The sequence below is a fragment of the Euprymna scolopes genome, chromosome 12 (genome assembly GCF_053919585.1).
Source record: "Euprymna scolopes isolate OS-2025 chromosome 12, ASM5391958v1, whole genome shotgun sequence".
Lineage (NCBI taxonomy): Eukaryota > Metazoa > Mollusca > Cephalopoda > Sepiida > Sepiolidae > Euprymna > Euprymna scolopes.
The window spans coordinates 83415611-83436567 of record NC_136493.1 but is presented as its reverse complement, the minus strand read 5'-3'; the positions used below and the strand labels follow the sequence as shown (position 1 = coordinate 83436567).

Here is a 20957-nt window from a genome sequence, read left to right as displayed (position 1 = left end):
TATTAAATTAAATAAACTTGGTCTTAGTGGCATTTAACATTACCATCCAGTTACAGCCCCATTCCACTACAGATTGGGGACCTTCCTCTAGAACCTTAGCCATTTCTTTAGATATATATTCATTAGTTTTCCTCTTAGGTCTTTTCTAGAGCTTAGTGTCATCAGAAAATATACACATCTTAGAGAATTTTATCAAAAGGTCGTTTACGAATCCTAGTTGCACACCAGCATTTATATCATATTGTTTAAATGTATGACCATCAAGGACAACCTTGATTTTTCTATTACCTAAGAAGGATTTCATTATGTTAAGTAAGCGTCCAGTAATACCTATGATTTAATTTTGATGAGAACACCTTCGTGTTAAACGCTGTCAAAGGCCTTAGATATGTCTAGGGCTACTGACCTAGCCTCTTCTGCTTTATCCAGTGCATGGTATATACGTTTGGAGATTACAGTTAAGATATCTACAGTAGAATGGGCTTGCTTAAAGCCATATTGTCGGCCAGAAAGAAATTTATTATATATGAAGTGGTCAACTAATGCTTGATTGATTAAGGACTCAAAGATTTTGACGAAGTGAGGAAGAATTTTTGAAAACTGGTACAACAGAAGCCATTTTTCGGCAGTCTAGAAAGCAAGATTCAGTAAGGCATTTGTTGAAGAGTTTGGAGAGCAACAGAGCAACTTCAATGGAACATTTTTTTTAATACTATTGCAGGGATAACATTGGGCCCACTGCCTTCGAGGTGTCTAAATTTTTTATGAAATCCAAATAAGGGAATGTGTGATTTTCAGATTATCAAGTGTGGCTTCAGTCCGCAATTTTGGGAGGGGGTGATTAGTTGGGTCTACAGTGGAGTTTGAGGGAAATCGTTGGGAAAGCAGATTTGCCTTTTCAATTGCCTTGTAGACAATTTCCAGATTGTTGGATAGTTGGGGAATTGTTGATTGACCATTATTTCCTACGCTGTTATAAATTTTCCAGAAATCGCGAGTCTTTTATTTCTGCGACTCTATGCATTTTCTAGTGACTTCTGAATACCTGCTCTTTGTTGCAGCTACTCTTTTACAATTATTTCTAGCTTCTACAAACTTTTCTTTTTCATTGGACATATGTCTGATAAATCTGTGGAATACATGCTGCTTTTGAGCAATGGCAGCTGCACGATAAGAGGTGAACCATTGTGGAGAGTGTGGTTTGCTTAAGAACTTTCATGTGGAACGTGTGCTTCAATTGCTGTTTTGAACCATTCAGAGGCCTCACTTGCAAACTGTTCCACAGGAAGAGAAAAGATACTCCACCATAGAGCATCTTTGATGTGATCCCTTATTGCTTCCCTGTCAGCCATTTTGAATAATAGCTCTTAAACTTGGGATCGACAATTTAAGGAGATTTCTACCATTATCACAATGTGATCGGCATTTTCGAGTGAGCTATGGACATTTGTTGCACAATCCTTGGGAACTGTGGTCAGAAATAGATCTAAAAATGGGGCTTGCTGATCCTGTCCATTAAGGAGATGGGTCTATGATAGGAAATGGGATATAGAAAAGCAATGTGTGATGTAACCAGCTGCATAAGTGTATCTAGAGAAACCAAGCCAATTACTGTCGTTTTTCTCTTTGTGCACAGAGTCTACATTTGCTATTTTCCTTGATTTTTCCTAATTTAACTGTTTTATAGTTTGTTCTGATCCCATTGTTATGTGTGACTGTTAGCAGGTGTTCAGTTTCTCTAGACACCACACTCTATGACAGTATGAGGGGAAAAGAAATGAGCACATAATATCTAAGGAAATAGCAGAAACACTAGAGGGAGACCTCAAATCTGTAGTGGAATGGGGACAAAAATGGATGATCACATTCAATGCTGCCAAGACTAAGCTTGTTTGTTTCAATAATTACAAGAAACTTTCTCAACCACTAATAGCTATGACTAAAGATACATTATTTGAAAGTACTTCATTCAAACTCCTCTGCCTCACATTCAGAGGGAATATGAGCTGAAACAGATACATTAAGAGCCTTGCCAGGGCCACTGCAAGGATGGTGGGCTCTCTTTACCATGTTAGAAAGTTACTTACGCTTGAAAGTATCCTGTACCTTTACAAGGCCACCATTCTCCCATGTATGGAGTATTGTTGTCACATTTGGCTGGTGCATCTGCTACTAGTCTCTCACTCCTGGACAGGATTCAAAAGAGAGTTATCAGCCTGATAGGTCCTGAACTGTCATTCAAGCTTCAACCTCTGTCCCATCGACGAAATGTTGCATCTCTCTGCCTGTTCTACAATTATTTTTATGGTGGATGCTCTGACGAACTACAAGCCCTTGTATCCCCTCGATATAAATACCCCCCCAACAAATCCGATAATCAGCAAAATCCCACCCCTACACAGTATAGATCCCTAGACGTAAGAAGGCTTTCTACTCTAATAGTTTCTTTCCCCAGAACTGCTACACTCTGGAACTCCCTTCTGGGTTCCTGTTTTCCCAACTGTACTGACATGCAGAACTTCAAGTGTAATATAGACATCTTGTCGATCGACTCCCTATATAGTATCCCTGCAACTTATATTTCCGATAGTAGCCCCTACATCAAATTGGCACTGTGCCTTGTTTGGGGTGATAATGGAATAATAAAAAAAGTTCTTTTTGTAGCCATATCTATCTGTTTTCATGCTTATAATCTCTGATTAATCTTGTCCATGCAGCTACTTCTCATCACATGTCATTATCATCATCATCATCATTATTATTATTATTATTATTATTATTATTATCATTATCATCATTATTATTATTATTATTATTATTATTATTATTATTATTGGCTCACATGGAGCTTTCACACAAGTCAACAAACGATCTGATTGGAGACCTGTGGTGTTCTCTGGAAGCTGAGTGACAACAAGTCTCTCCAGACGTCCAGCTCTCTCCTCCTCCTTCGATAGCATTTGCAAATAAATTTGCATCATCGCAACAGCCTCTTACCATTGATTTCTCGCTGGCAGTGGCCATTGGTTTATACTGGAATTTGAGTGGCACTAAGCCTCCCCAAAATCCCAGTTCTCTTCACACTTGTCCAACGAAGGTCTGGCCAGTGCTCCCTCCTCGGTCTTTCCATCCTCCTTGACCCTTCTCGGGTCTTTGGTATCACTTTTCTATTGGGGGAACGGTGGTGAAACAATGAAGGGGATGCATGATGGGGGTGTAGAACATGTAGTTCTGCAGCTTCGGTGTTCTTCATAACCTGTAACGATTATTCGTTATATTGTCTTGTGTTATTCTCTGCATTCAAGGGTTTTCCTTAATATTTCATCCGTTTTCATTATCGTTAGGTATTGTATTTTTGCAGCTATTCCTCTGATTCCAATTTCTGACATTCTTTTTTCCAGGTTTTTCGGAATTGTTCCTAGTGCTCCTATTATTATCGGTACTATTTTGATTTTCTTCATCATCCAAATCCCTTTTAACTCTCTGGCTAGTTTTGTGTATTTGCTTCATTTCTCCTTTTCTTTCATACTCACCCTGTGGTCAGCTGGGACAGCAAAGTCTACGATTTTACAGGATTTCTCTTTCTTGTTAATTATTACGACATCTGGTCTTCTTGCTTGGATGGGTTTGTCCGTTTGTATGTCCATGTCCCATAGGATTTTGTGGTTCTCGTTTTCGAGTGCTGTTGCGAGTTTATGCTTGTGCCATTTATCTGTATGCTCAAAATGCAGTTGTTTGCACAATTCCCAGTGCACCGCTCTCCCCACTTGGTCATGCCTGTTTTTGTATTCCTTTTGGGCCAGTTTGCTGCATTTACTTACTATATGGTTTATCGTTTCGTCTCTTTGTCCACAGAGTCTGCATTTGCTGTTTTCTTGTGTTTTATCGATCCTTGCTTTGATATGGTTGGTTCTCATCGAGTTATCTTGTGCTGCAGTTATTAGAGATTCAGTTTCTCGGTTTATATGTCCTTTTCGCATCCATGTCCAGGGGTTTTCGTTATTCTTATTTTTTATCATTCTTATGAATCTTCCGTGGAGTTGTTTCTCTTCCCATTTTTCTTTTCTTGTCTTGTCCTTTGCTTCTCGGTTTTCTGTTTTGTTGGTTTTCTCTGTGTCTCTCGCTGCCATAATTATCCTTTCAGTGTTTTGCATTATGTATTTTTCTATTTCTTTTTTTTTGTGTCTTTCACAGTCTTCTATACAGATCAGTCCTCTCCTGCAGTCTTTCCTTTTCATGTAAAATCTGTCAATATCGTCCTTTGGGTGTAGTGCATTATGCATAGTCATGAGTTTCCTGGTTTTCTGGTCGAGCTGTCTCAGTTCTTCTTCTGTCCATCCTATGAACGGTCCAGAGTATCTTACTAGTGACACTGCCCATGTATTTATACCTTCTATTAGGTTTCTGCTATATAATTTAGTTTCCAGGAGTTTTCTTGTTCTCCTGGGGTATTCCTTTCCAATTTTCTCTTTCATTTCTCTTGCTATGATGGTGTCCACTTCCAGAATTCCCAAGTATTTATAGTCGTCTTATTCTCCTAGTGGCCTCATTTCTGTTTGGTTGGGTAGTTCCATGCCTTCTGTCGTTTCCAGTTTTCCCTTTTTTATAACTAGTAGTGCGCACTTTTCCATTCAATATTCCATTTGGATATCTTGGCTGAAGATCCTAGTAGTGTTAATTAGTGTCTCTAGTTCCTTTTCAGTCTTTGCAAAAAAGTTTCAGATCGTCCATGTACATCAAGTAGTTCATTTTTTCCTCTGTATTGGGGAACTTGTATCCGGTTTGGCACTTTCTCAGAATACTATTCAAGGGCATCATGGCTATGATGAACAGTAATGGTGATAATGAGTCTCCTTGGAAGATGCCTCTTTGTATGTTAATTTCTGTTATGTGTTGTCCATCAGCTGTCAGTTCCAGTCTCCATGTTTTCATTGCATTTTCTATTACATTGGTGATCCCACTTGGTATTTTATACATTTTTAGGCATTCTATTATCCATGCTTGGGGGATCATGTCGTACGCTTTTTTGTAGTCGATCCATGCCATGGCTAAATTTTTCCTCCTCCTTTTCACCTCCTTTAGAATCTTTTGATCGACATATAGCAGATCATGTGTTCCTCTTTTCCCTTTTTGGCATCCTTTCTGTTCCTCGGGGATGAGCCCATGGTTATTCAGTGAGTGGTAGATTTGTTCCCTCAGTTGTGCTGTCAGTATCTTCCACATGGGGGGGGGTCTTCCACATGGTAGGTAGGCACGTGATTGGCCTATAATTGCTGGGGACGGTTCCTTTATCATTATTATTATTATTATTATTATTATTATTATTATTATTATTATTATTATTATTATTATTATTATTATCATCGTCATTATTATTATTATTATTATTATTAATATTATTATCATCATCATTATCATCATTATTATTATTATTATTCACTAGGCCTTCTCACATAGGTTATTATGAGTGATTACTCACTGACAATAACCGATAGTGTTCCCTTGAGTTTAAGTAACAATAAATCTCTTCAAATTTCCAGTGTAACCCTAACCCACCACCTCTTTTCGTAAATATTGTAAATGACTTTTCATTATTATGACAGTCACTTACCATTGAGTATTCATTGCCAACCACTATTGGTTTACTCTGCCGTTTTCGGTGGTGATAAGTTACTCCCAATATCCTAGTAGCCTCTGCACTCATCCAGTGGAGGTCTAGTTAGTTCTCTCCCTCCTCTGTTTTTCCATCCTCTTTTGATCCGTTCACACTTAATAAGTCTGGTATCAGTCGAGGTTGGTGCTTTTTTTTGGGGGGAGGGGTGTAGGGAGTAAAGTTTATAACCTTTCTGGCAGTTTCAGTTCCATTTGTTTCATTTTGTGTTCCTTTCATGTTTTTATTTTACTTTTATTGCAATTTCCAAGTGGTTGCTTAATGGTCGTGATTTATGTGCGTTGGTTCCTGTCTTCAAGGGTTTCCTTTAAGATTTTAGCTGTTTTCATCATTCGTTGTCCATTCGTTCAAATTTCTCCTAGCCTTTGTTTACACATGTTCAGAACTGTTCTTCGTGTTTCTGCTCTTAAACTTTTGCTTTCTTTTGATTGGTCAGTGTTATTATTGTACCTGGAATTAAAGACGTTACTTACCTAATTTTGGTCTGTGATGTTTATTATTATTAATATTAATATTATTATTATTATTATTATTATTATTATTATCATTATTATTATTATTATCATTATTATTATTATTATTGCTGTTGTTGTATTTATTATTATTATTATTATTATTATTATCATTATTATTATTATTATTGTTGTTGTTGTTATTATTATTATTATTATTATTATTATTATTATCATTATTATTATTATTGCTGTTGTTGTATTTATTATTATTATCATTATTATTATTATTATTATTGTTGTTGTTGTTATTATTATTATTATTGTTATTATTATTGTTGTTGTTGTATTCATTATTATTATTATTATTATTATTATTATTATTATTATTATTATTATTATTATTATTATTACAGCTATATCAAGGGAGTATATGTCTGCTTTGCGATCGCGTCCTCAGCTAATGAAGAACTTACTTAATTACCACATCGTCCAAGGAAAAGTGACTTCCAATGAAATGGTCGGACAGCAGAATTATACAAGTAAAATCGCTGTTCAAATAAAAGTCAATGTTTTTCGAAATGTAAGTTATGTTTTTCCCCCCATATTTTTATGCAGAAAAATATCTTTCAGATTTGGTATCAAAGTTCAAATGAAATTAGTATGAAAATGCAGCCTTTATTATGATGGATTGATTATTGTATGAAACAAGACTTATTCTGACGAGACTCGTTAAAGATTCGCAATTCAATTTAAATATGTCGATTTTTTACATTGAGGGTGAATTTTAATTTCTTTCAATGTTTTTTTTTGTTTGTTTGTTTGTTTGTTTGTTTTTTTGTTATCCTAGCTGAAGTTTTGCGCCGTGTCATCATCAAATTAAGTTTTAAATATGTTTTACATGCTGACATATGTTGGACGGCTTTTAGAATTGATATCCAATTATTGGTCAGGTTTTTATTTGTCCCCCTTTTACTCTCATGTTTCTCTTAGTTTTCACGTGACAACTGACCCTGTTACTTTAATTGTTCTACCTCTATCAACCCAAGCACTCTCATTCATTCTTTTAATGTGACCAAACTAATGAAGTCTATTGTTCTACATATCTTTCTATATTTTCAATATTTAACACTCACATTACATTCAGCACGTCATTCTCATATGATTTTTCTCCATACAACACATGTCCTCAACCCTCACTGGCCAGGTTTGACTTTCGTACATTATCATAATGTGTACACGTATGCCTGATGAACTCTCGGTAGACTAATTCTTCATTCTTTTATCCAGTAAACAGTCATTTTCTCTCTTCACTTTGATACATTCGTAAGTGTATGCCATCACATTTAGCAAGGATGTCAATGAGATGTTAACTTTTGCTACATAAATAATCATAATCATCATAAAATTGAAGCAAAAAAGGACAACATTTACTGATTGTCATTAATTATGGCAGTCACATAAAGTCTCCGTCTCTATCAGCTTCATTTATAAACAGTTGAATAAAAAAGAAACAATTAAATGCCAAAGCATTGAAAATTTTTGAAACGCTAAAATGATGCCACCACATTAGACGTTTTTTTCTAATACAAAAATGTATTGCATGTCTATCAAGTTGAAGAGATCGTGCTAACATGCAAACCCACAAATGTTTGAGACTTATTGTTACTCTAGCTGGAATATTTGTCTTTGTACGGGTTCATAATAAGGATACTACTTGGAATTTTTTATTAGTACAAGATATTCAAACGCGAAACACTTAACAGAATTTCAAAATATATTTGTGTGGTAAAAAATTTGTTAAAATGAGATCTGAAAGTGAAGTTTATATTCGAGAATTTCACAAGGATCTAACTTTATTCATTCATTTTTAATCCTTTTAATTTGTGCTTTTATTTTTAATCTCACTACAATTCAGAATGAGAAAAAAGTCGCATTGTGGTAAAGTCACGCTCTGTAAGGACTGAGAAAAGCAAACTAAACACCAGATTAAAAGTTTCTCAAAACCAAACTAAAAGACTTAGATGTTATTTTAAAAGTCACTTAAAATTTGGTAAAGTTTTAAGATCTTAAAAATATCGTTAAACTATTCTTCAATTCCAATTCAATTGTCGGTACAATACAATTCTTTATCATAAAATCAGTTAATCGATTTTTTCATACAATCCTTTATTATAAGGCCAGTCTATAAATTAATTTTTTCATGAAATATTTTATTATAAAGTCAGTCTATTAATCTTTTTTTCATTAAAACTTTATCATAACTTCAGTCCGTGAATCGATTTTTACATGGAATCCTTTATTATAAAGTTAGTCTGTTAATCATTTTTTTCATGAAACCCTTTATCTTAAAATCTGTCTATCAATTTTTTTTTATTATTAAAAAGTCAGCCTTTGAATCGTTTTTGTCATGGAATACTTCATCATAAAGTCAGTCAGTTAATCGTTTTTTTCTGGAATACTCCATAATAAAGACAGTCTGTTAATCGATTTTTTCATAGAATGCTTTATTATAAAATCAGTCTGTTAATCGTCATTTTTTTTCATGGAATACTTCATCATAAAGTCAGTCTGTTTAATGATTGTTAATTGTCTATTAATCGTTTTTTTTTTTTCGTGAAATGCTTCAATTTAAAGTCAGTTCGTTAATCGTTTTTTTTTAATCGAATACTTCATTATAAAGTCAGTCTGTTGATAATTTTTTTTCATGGAATACTTCATTATAGAGTCGGTTAATCGACTTTTTCATGTAATCCTTTATTATAAAGTCAGTGTGTTAACCGTTTCTGTTAATCAATTTTTTCATGAATCCTTTATTATAAAGTCAATCTGTTTATCGTTTTTTGTTGTTGTTTTTTCGTGAAATGCTTTAGTATAATGCCAGTCTGTTAATCGTTATTTTATTTCATGGAATACTTCATTATAAAGTTAATCTGTTAATTGATTTTTAGATAAAATACTTTAGTATAAAGTCAATCTGTTAATCTTTTTTTTTTTTCATGAAATGCTTTATTATAAAGTCAGTCTGTTATCGATTTTTTCATAAAATCCTTTATTACAAAGTACGTCTTTTATTTGTTTTTTCAATGTTACTCTTCATTATAAAGTCAGTCTGTTTATCGCTTTGTTTTTCATGGAATACTTCACCATGAAGTTAGTCTGTTAATCGATTTTTTTATGAAATGCTTTATTATAAAGTCAGTCTGTTAATCGTTCTTTTTTATGGAATACTTCTTTATAAAGTCAGTCTGTTAATCGTTTTTTTTTTCATGGAATACTAATCGAATTTTTCATGAATTGCTTTATTATAAAGTCAGTCTGTTAATAGTTTTGTTTTCATGAAATACTTCATTATAAAGTCAGTCTGCTAATCGTGTTTTTTTTTCATTATAAAGTCAGTCTGTTTATCGTTTTTTTTTTCATGAAATGCTTTATTATAAAATCAGTTTGTTAATCGTTTTTTTTTTCGTGAAATGCCTTATTATAAAGTCAGTCTGTTAATTGATTTTTTCATTAAACGCTTTATCATAAAGTCAGTCTGTTTATCGTTTTTTTTTTTTTTTTTTCATGGAATACTTTATCATAAAGTCGATCTGTGAATCGGTTTTTTTTTTTTGCATGGAATACTTCATTAGTATTTTTGTTAGTCAGTCTGTTAATCGACTTTTTCATGAACCTTTTCTTACAAAGTCAGTCTGTTAATTGACTTTTTCATGAAATGCTTTCATAATAAAGTCAGTCTATTAATCTTTTTTTAATCTTTAATTATAATGTCAGTCTGTTAATCGTTATTTTTCATGAAATGCTTTATTATAAAGTCAGTCTGTTAATGTTCTTATTTTTCATGGAATACTTCATTATAAAGTCAGTCTGTAAATCGAATTTTTCATGAAATACTTTATTATAAAGTCAGTCTATTAGTCTATGTTTTTATGAAGTCTTTTATTATAAAGTCGGTCAGTTAACCAATTTTTTCATGAAATCCTTTATTATAAAGTCGGTCAGTTAATCGATTTTTTTCATGAAATCCTTTATTATAAAGTCGGTCAGTTAACCAATTTTTTCATGAAATCCTTTATTATAAAGTCGGTCAGTTAACCAATTTTTTCATGAAATCCTTTATTATAAAGTCGGTCAGTTAACCAATTTTTTCATGAAATCCTTTATTATAAAGTCGGTCAGTTAATCGATTTTTACATGAAATGCTTTACTATAAAATCAATCTATTAATCGATTTTTTCAACAAATTGTTTTATTTTAAATTTAGTCTGTAATCGATTTTTTTCGTGGAATCCTTTATTATAAAGTCGGTCTATTAATCTTTTTTTTTCATGAAATCTTTTATTATTTAGTCAGTTTATAGATCGATTTATAATGAAATCTTTTATTATAAAATAAGTCTGTAAGATATTGTTTCGTGATACTTTATTAAAAAAAATTAGTCTGTTTATCAATTTTTTTTCGTGGATTCCTTTAAGTCAGTCTGTAAATTGTTTTTACATAAAATCATTTATTATAAATTTGGTGTGTTAATCGATTTTTTCATGGAATCCTTTATTATAAAGTCGGTCTGTTAATCGATTTATTCATGAAATGCTTAATTATAAAGTCCGTCTGGTAATCGTTTTTTTATGAAATCCTTTAGTATAAAGTTTGTCTGTTAATCGATTTTTTCATGAGATCCTTTATTATAAAGCCAGTTTGTTAATCGATTTTTACATGGACGGATTTCTCACTTAAAAATCAACGTTTTATTTTGTTTGTCAGTTATTTTTCTGTGAGGTTTGTACATGTTCTTAGCCAGAACAAAAACGTGTTATTCCATCTAATACATTTGAAAAAAAATTTTATTTGTCCAGAATAATTTCCAAGATTGCAATATTTTTTACATAAATTATTTTTTTAAATTTTATTTTATATAATTTTATTAAATATTTTTGTAATTATTTTAATCAAATTTAGTTCATTAGTTTTGATTACTACTAAATGTTTCATGAAAAAGAAAATAATCTCGAGTACCACCGTCTATGGAACAGCTAGCATGAAATATGATAACTTTGATAAGAACAAGGTGATTTCTACAAAAAGTCCAAGATTTCAAGTTTGGAGTTCAAATGATATATCAGGTCGTAAAATACACTTAAACATATTTTAATTCATGCAGATTTCATATTTATTATTACAGAGCCAATGTCCGATTGAATCTTATATTATTCGACATCATCACACTCTTTTACCTTGTTGTAGTAATGATTTAAATGACTTGGGTGCCATCAGCTACAATCGAAATCAATTAATTTAGCGCCCCAGCCGCGTCTCCTACTGATGTATCTATCGGGACATAAATATTTAAATTAAAGAAAGATTTAATATTAAACGACTTGAATCAATGAATTGCATTTGGGCATACGCAGAAAGAAGTAAAAATGTTTCGCCAAGTTGAAATGAACATCTTGAATTTAGTGCTGCCGATATATGTCTGCACGCGTTCTTCAGCCATTTCAGCCATTTCAGCCATCCAAACAAACATTTTACTCGTTATAAACCATCCTTGGCCTATGATTACTATTTTCTGTGAATTTCAGTGTTGTGTGACCAGTAGTTTAAGAGTTAATCGGTTAAATAGTTACACACTGACAAACAGACAGACGGACAAACACACGCATATATCTACTGTTTTATTTATATAGATTTATAATATTTTTTATAAATCGCAAACATTTTAGAAAATTTGTTGAAACTTTACGAATTTAGATCGAATTTTTTGTACCTCCTTTGCCCATTTCGAATTATTTGGGGTTTATATGATTTGCATAATATTTTCAGACGGACTGTATGACTAATCTAAGCTAAGCTTAGTGTACATATGTCGCTTCGTCGCTTCAATGAAATTGTTATATGTCAACAGAAACATTGACAGCGTTCACTTCCGTCTTCGATAATATACAAAGTAAAGCCGATTCTCTTTCTCAATTTTTCTCATCGATAGCTTTCTTCCTACAAAAGCAATATTTGATTACAGTTTGTCAGTTCTTTTGGTGGGCAGTTATAGCATATTATTGAAAACAATGAAATTAATTTTTGTTTAATTGCCTTCGGGAAATACTTCTACCGGTTCGGAATTATTTTCTTTTGAATCTTAAAACGGATACATAACTCTGTATGCGTCAATATAGAGTTATTTTCATTTGTAACAAAAATAAAAAAATATTTTAAAAGAAAAAGCATAATTTTTAAAAAGCAAGAATAATGACACTATCTGGAAATTGATAAAGCGAGTTATTTAAAAGATTTTCATTCCATGTGGATTGGTCTGATTCGCTTTTAGTGTTAGTTGATATATATAGGAAGGGTCAGCTGCGACAATATTAGAAGGATGTTATGATGTGTCCACCCTACGGATAATAATAAAGTCTTCTACTTACTTTAAAGACCGAGAGAATATTATCTTGGCGTTAGCGCACAAGTTATGCACAAGTCATAAATACGTGGCAGACAGTCTGACGTATACTCACACTCTTTATTTGTATAATTTGTTTTTCTGTTCGATATATTTTGTTTGCATTAATTACCGAGGTGCGTCTTTCTTCGGGACACTTACGGGACCACAACAAAGTAAAAGGCTGTGATAATGTCGAAGGCGGAAGGGAACGCTGTCAATGTTTCTGTTGACATATAACAATTTCATTGAAGCGACGAAGCGACATCATTTGCAGCTGGGCGGAGACGTGTAATAGCATCTATATATAATTATGATTGTTATGATTGAATCGATGAGGTGTTAGCGTTGTGTGACGTCATTGATAAAAGGGGGACACAAGAAGGAGAAGAACCATAAATACGAATGAAGATGGAGAATAGAATATTTTTACTGATAGAAAGTTTTTAAAAAAGGGGATAGTTGTGGAAACAGAAAGTTTTAGATGAAAGAGAGAGAGAGAAAGAGAGAGAGAGAGAGTGGGGGAGAAAGAGAGAGAGAGAGAGAGAGAGAGAGAGAAGCAAGTAAGAAAGAAAGGAAAATAAATAGTGGGAGAAAGAGAGCATGAAAGATATTCGAAATGGTAGAAAGAAAGATATGTGAGAAAAGGGATAAATCAAAGAAAGAAAGAAAGAAAAAATAAAGAAAGCAAATGCAAAGATGGTGAAGGAAGGTAAGTAATGAAAAGGATTATAATAAAAAGAAAGAATTAAAGGAGGTAAATGGAACGAACGAAAGAAAAGTGAGAAAAAAGAAACAATGAAAGAATATGATGAGAACGAAAGAAAGGAATGTTCAAAATAGTCAAGGAAAGAAAGGTAGAAAGTAATCTATGAAAGACGGAACAATGGAAAGAAGAAAGAAATGAAAGGGAAAAGAAAAAAAACTAAGTAAAGGAAAGAAATAAAAAAAAACAAATGAAAAATATAAGAAAGAAAATAAGGAAAGAAAAATAGGTGAACGAAGTAAAATGAATGAAAAATAAAGAAAGAAAGGAGGTGAGTGGCTGAAAGAGAGAAATAATAAAAATGAATATCAAATAATTCAAATTGGAATTCAGATGTAATTAAGAAAAAGTTTAATTTGTTTTTAAATGGTAAAAATAATTCAAAAATATTTTTAAATTCTTGAGAAACTGGAAAAATTCTTGGAAAATGTGTTTTGCTTATTTAATGATCATAAATTACAAATTTAAAGAAGAAAAAACAGAGAGCGAGAAAGCAGTGGAAATTGGAATTCCTTATGAGAATTCATAATTCGCTTGTGTCAACAGTTTAACATCTGCTTTTATAATCGTCAGAAAACCTGCGTCTCACATGGTGGCGGGGATCACTAATTGCGGTATTTTGACAAATTATATTCTCTCTCTCTCTCTCTCTCTCTCTCTCTCTCTCTCTCTCTCTCTCTCTCTCTCTCTCTCTCTCTCTCTCACACACACACACACACTCACTCACTCACACATACATACCACACACATACATAAACTTTACTTTTACTTGTGTCTTGCGTGGCCATGACGTCATAACATTGTATCTCCTGCTATTCTGCTTGTCTATTTGAATGGTCACAAAAGATCACGAAATAAAACTAAGACGATATTTTCTTTTCAACCTAAATTTGTTTTTTGTTTTTTCTGAAAAAAAGTGAAACGTTATTTATCAAGAAAAGAATAAACAAAACGTTATATTTTTTAAAATGTTCATCATTTGCAAAAAACGCACACCGTCAATGCAGAAATGAACAATAAATAAAAAGGTTTTCTTCGAAATACGTGTGTTCAAAAGCTTCGAAAAGCAGTATTAAACGCAACAGATACAAATAATAACGTACAAAATTACGAATTTGATCCAAAAAAAATATTGAAGCAGAAAATGTAAAATATGAACTAAAAGTTCTTCTAATGAAATCGTTAATAAAAATTCACACTTTTCTTTCTGAACTGATTTCGGCTGTATAGAAAACTCAATATAAACACCGGAATTCTTCTGACTGTTTCTTTTATTTAATTTTATTTTTTCAAATTATTTGGCAAAAAAATAAAACAACCGTCGCATATAGGAGAAAGAGTGGTAAAAATTTACACAACAGGTGACACAGTAATCCAGCATCTGTGCAAATTCAACTTGAATTGTTGTTGATACATTTATTACTTAACTTGGAAGTCTATTCAAGCTCTTACGGTTCTGATTGATTGTTATTAAAGTGTGCTTCATTTCCTGGTGTTGTTGGTTAAACGAATAATATGAAAACATAAACACTTAAATGAATGGAATATAAATCGTTCTTAAAATTGATGTGTTTAAACTTATGAAGACTTAGAGAAAATTTCTTAATGAATAAACGTTTTTTTTTTTAAATTTATAAACTATGTTCAAAAAGTATCCACACTATAAGGATATTCACGAAGACATAAATTAGCAATGAATGAAACGGAGTATTCTTTTTTTTTTTTTCTTAATATGAGGGGCGTTCAAAAATTTCCAATACAGAAATAAGCGATGAATTAACGTGATCATGCCAAGTCTGCCTCACCTACTCGGTAACCGTTAAAATTCTTCAACTCCCATAAACAAATATGTCATTTTAAAATATACATTTTCCAAAGGGATAATTCGCATTAATTCATAAAACATTTCATAAATCGTAGGAAAAAAATTACGACAAAAATAGTTTTAAAATCCTTCATCAGATTTTTTTAAGTGACAAATACGACTTTAAATGCGTCATTTTCTCATGTATAATCTGTTAGGATGTGGCATTGCTTTAATAATATTTTTTTAACAAAGGGGTTGCCACTTATCAAGGCCCGGAGGCCGTTCGAGAATAAGAATTAATGTATGTATTGAAGTCATAGAGACAGTTACATAATAATCGTTTTTAGAAGTAATTTGGTATAATTAGATTATTTACAGAGACGGTTGAACTAGAACTTGTTTACGTTCGACTTGAAGATAGTAATATTGTAGTTAGCTGGAAAGCATACCAGCGGAACAGAGGGGAAGAAGCTTTGTTCATGGAATCCATGTTTAGGTTTAGACAACGATAGAGAGTGATGGAATTTATTGATAGTGATTTGGACTAGACGAGTGTGTTTTTGTAAAGGATTAGTGAAGGGGAACTATAGATTTGAGCTCAGTTGAACATTTACAATGAAAATAGCGAAAGAGCAGGAGCAGGCTCGCAACGTCTCTTCTGTGGAAAAGAGGATGTAGTGAAGAGAAAAGGGTATCGCTTACTAGATTACGAAGTCTGTTTTGAACTCTGTCAAGGCAGGATATGGTATTCGAGCAACTTCTGTCCAGATGTGGCAACAATATTCATTCCTAGAACGTATTTGGCTCTTATACATGGAGAGAATTGCTTCAGCAGTGAAATATCTACTGGAGCGGTAGAATGCTCCAACCATTTTTCCAGCGACCTTGGCTACGGATTTAATGTATATGCACCATTTCATATCAGGAGTGAAAGTCAGACCAAGAAGTTTGTCTAAACATGGAGCGTTTTCAAAGTGAGAGCCGTTCATTTCAATAGAGGTCAGATGCGGGTCAAAAAACTAGAAGTTTGGTTTTATTTTTGTTAAGATTTTTTTAAAGCCGTTGTTTTTTGGGTTTTTTTTCAATTAACAATGGAATTTAATGCTAAAATAAAATGAACGCGGTTTTTAAAATATTATATAATAATTAAAGAAATAAAAGATTTTTATAACAACATAGTGTGCTTTCTTTTCTTTTCTTTCTTTCGTCTGTATCAAAAAGAAACTATTTTTCTTATCCTTTTGGTCTTGTTTTAGGGTATCGTCGTAGATGACGCCAAAGTTGTGAGCACTGACCGCCAAAGTGACAGTGGTGTAATCCATACAATCGACAAGGTACTCATCCCACCGGAGCAGACGCTAATGGGACTCATTCAAGCTGATCCCGAACTGAGGTATGTTGACAGGGATGCACAAACAACATCCGCCCATAACCGAATTGTGTCATTTTTATGTTTAATAGTACAAGAATAATACAGAAAATCAAAAAAAAAAATTGCTAACTTATATCAACAACTTTAGTGACAGTACGCTTTGCTTAAAATAGCTATTATTCTATGCTCAATGTGAAGAAATTTATTAAATAAAATAAAAAATAGAAGTTATACGTCAATGCAGACACGAAAATAAATCCCAAGAAAGCAAATTAAAGCAATTTTTCAAAAAATTAAATTACAACATGAATTAAAAATTAAAAAAAAGCAGGATAAAAAGAAAGAAACAATAACTGAATAACAAATAGCATAAACACATAAAATAAAGTAAATAAAAGGAATACGAATTAATTGCTTAAAACTAAAAAATCTAACCCCAAAATACACACGAAGGAAATAACCACGTGATAAGAAAAATGCAAGACAAAAAACTTCAAGTCACAATATGCTGTTGATACATGGTCCTACAAACTTTAATTTACGTAAGTCATGGTACAGATATTAGGCACTCTACCCTTTTACATATAACAACTGATACAACTCTATGGAAAAGGTATAGTTTGGTGGTTACAGGCGTGGACTGTGGACTCGGCGTATCAGATTCGTGTTTTATCGGAGCTATTGCATCACTTTCATTTATTTATATATATATATATATATATATATATATATATATATATATATATATATATATATATATATATATATATATATATAGCCTATGTTTTGTCCTGAGAGCAATCCCCAACTACACCTCTCCTGAACTGGCACTGCTTGATTCTGGTGGCAGAGAGAATCCAGGACGATCGAAAACAATATTGAGATAAGTGAGGAGGGTATACAGCACCTGGTATTCCTAAATGGTCACCCATTTAATACTGATCAATCTTAACATTGCTTATCCTTCGCAAATTACTAAATTCGGCATTAAATAACTCGAAAATCAACTGAACCAAACCAAGCAGAAACAAAGTAAGTGTGACCCGATTGTGTCGTGGAGATATCACTGAGTCAGATCCTGGTCCCCTTACCAAATGTGATCTTATCGATGCACCAACAATGACCTATGTGCCATGAAAGTCACCCACTGTCGTATTTTGAATCACTGTAACAAGAATGATTCTTCTCAGAACAATTTTTTATTATAGTCTTCTGATTGGATAGCCTTTGTCCGGTACTGCAACGCAATTTACGCTTTGCAGAAATTTATCGAATAATTGTGCGTGTAGATAATTTCACTAACGCCTCCATCGATGTAAATGACAGATGGATGGCCATGATTGTATTCAAAATTATTTTCTTCGTGTCGAATTTTTTTTAACGAACGTTGAAAAACTCATTTATTGACGGATCTCTAACCGAATTCTCAGTTGATGTTGCGAACTGTCTATAGAAATTATCAATTTAGTCAGACTGATAAAATCCTATTTAAATGCATGAGATTATCTGTTTTGTTCCACGATTGCATAGGAATAAAAGTTATCTCCCTTTTCCTTATTGAATATGAATTAGAGTTATCTGTCCTTAGTTTTTTTTTTCTGATGTTAGATCTGTATTTTTATGTGTTTTATGATTTAAATAATTTTTATTTGTAATCATTTTTGCACTTTTTGTAGTCAGTACCGTCAGGCGATTGAAACAGCCGGTTTGGTGAGACTTCTCGAATCTAACGAAGGCCAATTCACGGTTTTGGCACCGACTAACGATGCCTTCGACTCAATGCAAAGAATCCAACTGAATAGGTTGATGTCAAACCCTGAATTATTGAAAAAGGTTTGTCATGAAAGTCATTTTGTTTTTGCTTCATTTTTCTTTTTACTTATTCATGTTAAGTAATTAATTTCAAATTGACTGAAACACTCACCTTACGTAATCTATTTTTTTAATGATGATCACAAAAATTGATGACTTTTTCTATTTTCAAAACAACACGAAAATTCAGAATTGTTACCAATAAAAATTATTACTTTTTATCGATAATAATGTTTAGGTTTTCTGGGTTTATGTTGCTCGCCATTACGAGGGGGAGTGGTGGAAACATTTGGTGGAATAGACAAAGGATTTCTCAAGAAGATTTTATTTTGAAAGAGAATAGCTCAACAAATATTTGTTGACGTTAGACTTGAATACGACCATGCTGGAATGGGTAATATCTTGTTCCAGAGATGGGATCTTTTAGGAAGCTCCGTCTGGTTCTGGACTTAAAGAAATATCTTTGCTGTGATGCTAGTCAGACAAATTCTTGCGGAGAATATTTTACAAAGCAGCAGGGATTGAATTTCAGTCGATCATGTATCATGAACATAGAAATACTAAAAACATCTCGTCTGCACAAATTTGATATTGTACCCTGTTTAGCTGAGCAATTCAACTAGTATACGATTAGATAAAACTTTACGAAAACAAGCATTTAAAAACATTTCATTGTGGTTAGGGTATTTTACTTTTTTGAAAGAAGAAACTCATTGCTGTTTTATTTTTTTGTTAATGAGTTTGTGGCGTTAATTCACAAACATTCTTCTGCTTCAGTTCTGGTTTGTTATTCAGAACAAAATGAATTATTCTAATCACAAAAATAAAGATGAGAATCCTCAGAATTAACGAATTGACAACGCATTGCGCCGGTGGAAGGGGGGGGGGTAATTACAACTTTCAAATAATGAATGGCATTTTTACATATTCAACATTTTTTATATTTTCTCACAAACGAAAATTTATTTGTAACATTCCAACAACAAAATCTTCTAAAAAAATTACATTTATTTTCAAATAGAGTTCGAAAACAAATGGTCATATAAAGTTAAAATATTACAAGTGTAGAAAGTTTAAGAATTTAGAAATAATGGTAAATAAATGAAATGTTAGGGTCTAGTTGATGAAATATTTAGGACAATTGTAATTCCTATTTACAATGGATAAGCCATGAATACCGACTGGTGGTACTGCTTAGGAAGAGACGTCGAAAGGTACACCACAAGCCTTCCGCTAAAGAATACCATTACTGCGAATGGCTTGTTCAGTAAGGTGAGTTAACAGATTATTATTCGAAACTGTTGTAAAGAACATTCATTTACTACAAACGCGGGACATATTGTGTATACACAAAGGAGATAACATATTATTATTATTATTATTATTATTATTGTTGTTGTTGTTGTTGTAGTTGTAGTAGTAGTAGTAGTAGTAGTAGTAGTAGTAGTACTCTCCCGTCGATTTCGACGTATGACGTTCCAACAACTTATTGTTTAAACTCATTCATGCTTCAGCCTCAGATGACATTTAAGTCCTACAAGAGACTTACAAATGAGTCAACAGATAATATTAGTGTGTGGATTCAGTGATGCAGTCAATTGTATGACTGCTGACCATTTAGCTTGTTCCCTTTTTTTCACGCAGATGACTGAAACTGTCAGAATGAAAACAGCAAAGACCCGATTGTGCCGATTTCCATTCTTTGCGACCAAGGACCTCGTTCTCAAGACTGCTGTGTGCGATACTAATTGAAGGCAAATTGCTCTTTAACTTTTCTTTGTGCTGCAGTAATGGTCGTCCCACATTCCTTTTCCCTCCGTCCAACTGACCGTACATTAAGATTTTTGGTATCCTGTCATCGGACATTCTCAGAACATGACCAGTCCACCGCAGTTGGCACTGTATAAAGAATGACTCAATTCCAGAAATATTGCACTTTGTGAAAAGGTCAGCGTTGGATAATTTGTCTCGAAGGGTAATGCCAGAGATTGAGCACAGACAGCTTTTATGAAATACATCCAATCGGTGAATACGATGCCTGTATGGTGCCCAAAACTCAGAACCGTACGTGAGGATAGAAATAATAACAGCTGATTTTGTGTCCAGTCGAATACTTCGTTCATTCCACAAACGTTGACAAAGCTTTCTAAAGACGCAAGTAGCCTTAGCAATCCTATTAACAATTTTATCAGCAAGGGACCCACCGTGATTTAGTGGGTCCCTAGATGATGAAATATCCATGAAAATCTAATCGAGTGCTAAGATTCTCATGGATGGTTCTGCTCTTTAGGGGAAATCTACTTTGAAACTTGTTGGTATTTTTCAAATATGAATCGTATGAGCAATAAATAAAAAGGTGTTCTTCGAAACACGTGTGTTCCAAAACTTCGAAAACTGTTTATTTCTCCGTTCACCGGGATGAAACATTTACTATCTCTAATACACAGGATCTTCGAATCATCATAGTCTAGCACAAGAGCATTTTCTCTGATCAGCTATTTAACTTTAGTTAATCCGCTTATTGTTTGTTTTCGTTTTGTTTTTTTAGTCATACTATTTTCAACTGCAGACTTGTCGAACTCTCTCCTTACGAACTGTTTCTCTTCTATCTATAGCCTTCGTATTTTTAAGTGACCCC

The 20957-nt window shown here is 32.9% G+C and overlaps 1 protein-coding gene across 2 annotated transcripts in view; it reads left to right on the top strand.

The window, feature by feature from the left end:
- LOC145291386 (transforming growth factor-beta-induced protein ig-h3-like) overlaps positions 1-20957 on the top strand; it is a 426450-nt gene that overhangs the window by 401503 nt on the left and 3990 nt on the right. For both annotated transcript variants that reach the window (XM_080137179.1, XM_080137180.1), the window contains exons 11-13: positions 6540-6706; positions 16392-16528; positions 18184-18340. In XM_080137179.1, the coding sequence (XP_079993305.1) occupies positions 6540-6706; positions 16392-16528; positions 18184-18340 (461 nt within the window). The remainder of the gene's footprint in view (positions 1-6539; positions 6707-16391; positions 16529-18183; positions 18341-20957) is intronic.